The 6,746-nt window shown below is 64.1% G+C and overlaps 1 protein-coding gene across 1 annotated transcript in view; it reads right to left on the bottom strand.

Moving 5' to 3' along the window:
• Positions 1-6,746, bottom strand: part of SLC12A7 (solute carrier family 12 member 7) — a 63,578-nt gene that overhangs the window by 11,844 nt on the left and 44,988 nt on the right. Inside the window, exons 2-7 of the mRNA XM_004698117.2 lie at positions 3,230-3,324; positions 2,794-2,916; positions 1,964-2,110; positions 1,585-1,639; positions 633-763; positions 19-260 (exon numbers count right to left, since the gene is read on the bottom strand). Coding sequence (XP_004698174.1) covers positions 19-260; positions 633-763; positions 1,585-1,639; positions 1,964-2,110; positions 2,794-2,916; positions 3,230-3,265 — 734 coding nt within the window. The 5' untranslated portion in view covers positions 3,266-3,324. The remainder of the gene's footprint in view (positions 1-18; positions 261-632; positions 764-1,584; positions 1,640-1,963; positions 2,111-2,793; positions 2,917-3,229; positions 3,325-6,746) is intronic.

Below are 6,746 nucleotides of genomic sequence, written 5' to 3' on the forward strand. Positions count from 1 at the left end.
GCAGAGAGGGGTGCTCACGGGATGTGGGGCGGGTCGAAGGCGGTCTTGATGACACCAGCGTAGATGGCCAGGATGGACAGCACCACACAGGCCAGGAACACCAGGGCCAGCTTGTTGACATACTTGACGCCCACGAAGACCACAGCGGCCATGAGGGCCAGTGTGCACGTGCCATAGACACGCATGTTGTGCAGCATGGCTGTGGCCTCCCCGCCCGTTTTGTCCGCCGGGAAGACCGCCGCACTCGGGGAGATATAAGTCTGCGGGCAGAGGGGTAAGGGCTGCTCAGTGTGCCAATACTGGCCACGGGTGGACCGAGGGGGGCCTGACCATCCACCAGTGCATGGGGGACCGCGGGAGGCCTGACTGTCTGCATGGTGTCAGTGGGTCTGACTGTGCACCGCAGGTCACAGTGGGGACTGACAAGGACCTGACCGTCCACCCAGGCCACGTGGTGTTGGCAGGCCTGACCGTATACCACAGGGCATAGAGGGGTGGGGAGGGATTAAAGGGGGAAGGAGGCAGGCGGGCCCTGTGGTGTCGGGAGGTCACAGGATACACTGTGAACTAGGGTGGTCTGAGGAGAGGCGGTGCAGATGCTCCGCCCCCCCGCCCCGTCTGCAGACACTCACCAGGAATATCTCAATGGTGCCCAGTATGTACATGGCCCCCGCAAACGTGGTGCCTAGGTAGAAGCAGAGCCCGACGGCGCCTCCGAACTCAGGCCCCAGGGAGCGGGAGATCATGTAGTAGGAGCCCCCCGCTGCAAGACAGGGCGGCAGGAAGGACAGGCTGAGGGGCCCTCCTTGCAGGCTGGCCCCAGACTCCAGGGCTGAGGCCGAATGTGGGGAAACCCCAGGCTAGGGCTGAGCCAGCTCGTGGCACGCGCAGGAGGGAGGCAGGGCCCCCCTCCCCCCAGGTAGAGGCCTCGCGACCCACGACACCCCAGGTAAGCTGCCCTACGGGACACGAGGATGCGTCCAAGTCCCCCCATGGGCCCTCCCCATCACCAGAGGGTGCCCAGCAAAGGACACACCCCAAGGACATTCATGTCCCTGCCCCTGGTCACTCAGATGTCCCTGCTCCCGGTCACTGAGGTATCCCTGTTCCCACTCAGGGGTCCCTGCACTGGTCACTCGGGTATCTCTGCATCTCTGGCCATGGTTGTGTGAGGGTCTCTGGTCACCCAACCCCGAGCGAGGGCGGGCCTGGTTAGTCCAACCCCACTGCAGCCTCAGAGAGTAGGTCACCCACAGCAAGTCAAGACCAGCACCAGCCCAGTGCAGGGACCCCATGGCCCAAGGGAAGGAGGTTTTCTTGGGCCCCTAACCCGGGTTCCCCCTGACCTGGCCAGAACTGCCCTGATCTGGGCCCTCTGACTTGGCCAGGCCTGCCCTGACCCCTGCTTCCCTACCTCACTGGCGCTGCCCTGCCCGGACCAGGCCTGCTCTACCTGGGACCCCCGACCTGGCCAGGCCTGCTCTGACCTTTGGCCCTGATCTTTGGTTCCTGCCTGGCTGGGCCTGCGCACCTGGGACCCCCGACCTGGCCAGGCCTGCCCTGCCCTGGCCGGGCCTGCCCTACCTGGGACCACGCCGTTGGTGGCGATGGCACTCATGGAGATGGTAGTCAGCATGGTCTGTGGGGACAAGCAGTATTTCAGGAAGAGCCCTGGCTGGGGACCAGTGCAGGGCTGCACTGCAAATAGGCTGGCGACCATACAGTGCTGCGGTGGCCACGGCTGGGGTTCCAAGAGCTCTCAGAGACCCCGGGCTATACCCTGGATGCAGACCCCACCTCCCACCACCTGGCTCACACCCTGCAGGGATCCCTGCTGCCCAGTGCCCACTGCCTCCGCTCGGGGCCAGCCCCTAACCCACCCACAGGGAAAGAGCCCCTCAGATCACCCCCCAGGGCCAGGCTGTAGTCTGGCGGGCAGGGGCCCATCGACGGGCACGCTCACGCAGGCGCAGCACAGGGACACGATGAGCAGGGACTCCAGCACCCCAGCCACACCAACGATCCAGGTGAGCCTCAGGAAGAGGATGACCCCCAGGATGTTCTGCAGGCAGGGCAGGTAGACGCCGATGAAGGTGCCCATGTGTGGGGTCTGCCAGAGACAAGAGCGGCCGTCAGCAAGTACTGGAGAACAGCTACCGGGCCGTGTTCCTGACCCATGGAGACTCAGAGGGCACCCCAGAGCAGGGTGCCCCTGGAGGACAGGGATGGGGGCTTCCCCATGCTGTGCCCACCCATGTCGGAACTGCCCCAGCCTGCTAGACCCCAGCCCCATGGGGGAGGTGCCTTTCAGACACCCAGTGCCCAGACACATGTGGGCCAAAGTCTCGGGTCAGCGAATGGCACCCTGCATGGAGGAGCCAGAGGGCACAGACCCCCCTCGGAGCGAAGTGTCAGAGGATGGAGGGTCAGAAAACAGGGTGTGTGCATGTGCATGTGCATGTGTTCAGCATGGACAGAGCTTGACCCCCTCAATCTGTGTCTGTGTGTGTGGTCCACGGCGCAACACCTGCCCCTCCCTGCTCTGCATGTGTGCTACATGCCTTTGTGTACAGTACATGTGTGAGCATGCCGTATGTCAGAGCAAGGTACACATCTGTGTGTGTTCCAGGTTGGTTTCCTGTGGGGCTGCAGCACGTGTCTGTGTGTGGGGTGCGTATCTGTGTGTGAGGTGCCTGTGATTGGGGTGTGTGTCTGTGTGTGAGGCACCTTTGTGTGTGTGTGGTGGTTGTCTGCATGCGTGCGTGCACCCGCCCAGACCTGGTGGGGGGGTACCTTGACTTCTTTGCGCCGGCTGTCCTCGGCCTCCTCATGCTCCACCACACCCTGGCTCAGGTTGGTGTAGTTGGCCAGCTTGTTGAGCAGCGAGGACACCATGGGGTTTCTGTCCATCTCCTCCTGTGTGGGGGCAGGGCGCTGACCACTGACGGCTGAGAAACAGTCACTCGACCCGCACCCTCAGTTCGCCTTTCTGCTCATGCCCACTGGAGAGGGCTGGGCACTCATCCACAGGCTCCAAGCCCAAGGTCGGAGGTAGGTGATGGTTCCCCAGGTCTCCTCCTGTTGACCCCCACCCCACCTCAGGCCAGAAGCCCCGAGTACACTGGGCCCAGGGCAGGACCTCCAGCCACTCAGGGGAGCAGCCCCCACGCGGAGTGTGGGATCCCTCATTTTCCTCCATCAGTCGGCCCCTGTGGATGATGCACACTACCTCAAAAAGGGCCATGTTCTTTCCTTCCGAGAACATCTCCCGGTCCACGTCCACATTGCTGATGAAGGGACTGGCTTCCCGGGGGGTCCCATCTCCTGCTGGGAGAGCGGTGGGTGGTCAGCTGCAGGGGCCCTGAGACACTAAAGCTGACAGCCCGGCCCAGGGCAGCAGTGCCATCCAGCAGTGTCCACCCTGGCCTGTCCCCTCATTGTCCGTGAGCTCCCTGCAACCCCAGCAACTCCTTCCCACACCTGTCAGGTACACAGCCAACCTGGGCTGGGCCCACAGCTCATCAGAGATGGGCCCAGGACCCGCCGTCCACTCTCTGGGCACACACAGTAGAATGGGCACACACCACATGGAATGGGGCACTGAGCCACCGCCTGGGGGGAATGCAGGATCCCGCCGGTCCCGTGCAGAGGACCCTCACACGGACCACGTGGCACGGTCCTGGGCCGGGCAGGAAGACCTACACATCAGGCTACTAGAACTCAGGGCCCAGGCGGAACTCAGCATGCAGGCGTGTGCCCGCAGCAGCTCACCCCACAAAGCGCAAACAGGTGACCCCTGGCACGAAGGGGCAGCCCGAGGAGCCCGGCCCTGGAGCGCTCACACGGGGCTGGAGAAAGACGACGCCGGCCGGGGACCCGACGAGGCACTCTGCTACAGGGCCGCCGGAGTGGGAGCGCGTGCGTGGCCACGTGGCCTTCGCCTGGTGGGCGGCGGGGGGAGGGGGGGTTGCAGGATGCGAACAGGCCGCGCGGCTCCGCACCGGCGATGCGGGGTCACGACTGGATTTTCGCGCTCAAGGAACGCGCGGGCGCGGAACTCAAGAACCGTGGCGGCGCTGGCACCCGGACCCACACAATGCGGGGAAGCGCCCGGAAGACAAGAGTCCCTTCCGGCTTCGGACCCCGGGGGTGCGGTCATAGCATCGCGTCAGTCGCTCCTGTCCACAGCAGACACGGGCATGAGCCCGACGGCGGCTCCCGGCGGACGGAGTCCCGCTGAGCGGCAGGCAGAGCTCCATCCGCGGCCGGGCCACCGGGAGGGAGCCGCCCAGGCGCGAGCGGATCCCGGCGCATGCGTACCCGGCCGGCCGCCCCGAGCCTGCGCTCCCGGCGGATCGCACGGCGCATGCGCCCCGGCCGACCACACGGCGCATGCGCCCCAGACAGACCTCAGCGCACACGCGACCCCCGCCGCCCCTGTGGCGCAGGCGCCCCGTTCTAAAAGCCGAAGGAACGGAGGCCCTGGAGCCCTCGCCCCTGGCCTCCGGGCGGAGCCCATGCCTCCCTGGACGCGGCCAGGCTCATGTCCCGTGTGCATACACACGTGCACACGGAGCCCACGTGCGCAGCGGATCGTGTGCAGGGTCACGGCGCGAAGGGGTGTAGACTCGGGGTGCTGCAACAGGCGCCCCCGCGAGCGTGGTGGGGGCCTTCGTTCCTTCCTCCCTCCAGGGACGGCAGACGGGTGGGCAGTGTCCCCGAGCCTGGCGGGGCCCCAGCACTGGAGGGTAGCAGTGCGGGGGCCAGAGCCCACCCCCGCCCCAGGGCCTCGATCCTTGAAGCTGAAACCACAGCTACACAATGGGAAACTGGACCCCACTTCAAAAGAGAAAGTGGGTCGGCCACAAAGCCTCTGCCACCAGAGGACGAAACTGAGAACCTGCCCCACCCAGGGGGAGGCTGGGCTGTGGGGGACCTGGGCTCGGACTCCACAGAGCCAGGAGTGCCGGGGCCAGGCCTGGGGCAGCTTGGGTGGCGCTTAGAAAGCCAAAGCCCCTCCAACCAGCGTCCAGGAGAGCCTCAAAATACTGACAGGGTGGGTCTCAGGGTAAGGTCCTAGAGAATGAGGGGCCAAGAGGTGGGTGGGTGGAGGCTGCTGGGGACCAGAGATCAGTGAGTGTGGAAGGCCAACCAACCGACACCCGGCAGGGGACCAGCCTGCCCCTTAGGTGGCTTGTCACAGGTGAAGTACCCTTCACATGGCCCCACCCACTCACTGCAGGAGGTGCTGCCCAGTAAGGGGGACGCAGGACGCTTCTGTCCCCTCAGCTACCTGCCAGAAGGGTTCTCCACTCCCCTAGGGGCCACCCTGGAACATTCTAGAACTGCAGTTTTCAACCTGGGGGTCGAACAACCCTTTCACAGGGGTCGCCCGATTCATAACAGTAGCAAAATTACAGTTACGATGTAGCAACGAAAATAATTTTAGGGTTGGGGGGTCACCAAACATGGGGAACTGTATTAAAGGGTCACGGCATTAGGAAGGTTGAGAACCACTGTTCTAGAGGCACAGATGGCCAAGGCTGCAGACACCTGCCGGCCCCACAGCTTCCAGCCTCCCTCAGAGGATCCAGAATCCAGACCAATCTGGGCCTGGACACAGCACAGCCGCTAGCCATGGGCAGAGGCACAACACGGACACAGCCCATCACCCCTCTGTGACAGTCGAACATCAGCCTGGCCAGGCGGGAAGGGCCAGCTCTAGAAACTTCTGAGAAGGCACCTCTCACCCCAGCAGTGCCTCAGTCGCCCTGTACTTCCAATGCTTCCTCTCCCCACAAACCACTTCATGGAGCAAACAAACCCCCTCCCTCCTCTCCCGTTACCTGAGAGACAGAGCACCATCCACTCTGCGGTCACTGAGCCCAGAGTTTCCTCCCAAACTGCCCTCTGCCCTGTGGCACACACAGCTCTCAGCTCAGCCAGGCCACCCAGCGTGTTGCCCCCCAAGCCCTGGACCTGCCCTAGCCGCCTCAGCCAACACATGGAAGTGGTGGAGAAGGGACAGGGTAGGCCAGCTGTAGAAATGGTCTCCCCAGCGGGGTCTGGCTGGAACCAGCCACAAGGTTTCAGGCTGGGGTCAGCTATAATTCAGGAGCAGCCTCCTGGGAGGAAACCTGAGCCCAGGGCAGTCACAGCTCCACTTCCCTGGCCCCCCAATGTGGGCTGAGTTCTAGTTCCCCACCTGAGGTCCAGTGGCCGGGGGAGGCCTCCGTGCTGACGAGGATGGTACGGAAGATGCTGAGAGGTCCTTCGAAAGGGTGGAACCCTGGGCCTGATGCAGCTCCCAGCCTACAGTGAAAGTCGTACCCCCTTTTGGCATTCCAATGGGGCGGCCCCAGAAGACAGAGTCAAGGCTGAGCCCCAACCTCATGCACAGACCTGAGGGTAGCAGGTGGCCAGCTAAGCTTGGGGAGCGAGGCTCTGAGGCCAAAGGGACAAGGAGCCTGTGGGTGTCCACCCACCTCATCTGGGGTCACTCAGGCATCTACAACAGCCTCCTGGGAGGACCCCACCCGAGGGGCAGGGGGTAATGGGCCAGATCACAGGGACTCAGGGCACCTGGGGCCAGCACTGCCCATGCCTGCATCAGATGAGCGATGGTGTCCCCACTAGCCACAGGGCCTGCCGCTCGAGGCCACCAACAGGCTCAGAAACACTTCACGACATCACTGTGAGCTGATCTGCCGGCAGCGGACTCGGTTGGATGTCGGTTGTTGTGGGGG

Source organism: Echinops telfairi, unplaced genomic scaffold, assembly GCF_000313985.2.
Source record: "Echinops telfairi isolate 266 unplaced genomic scaffold, ASM31398v2 ScPeMD7_7469;HRSCAF=8507_1, whole genome shotgun sequence".
Lineage (NCBI taxonomy): Eukaryota > Metazoa > Chordata > Mammalia > Afrosoricida > Tenrecidae > Echinops > Echinops telfairi.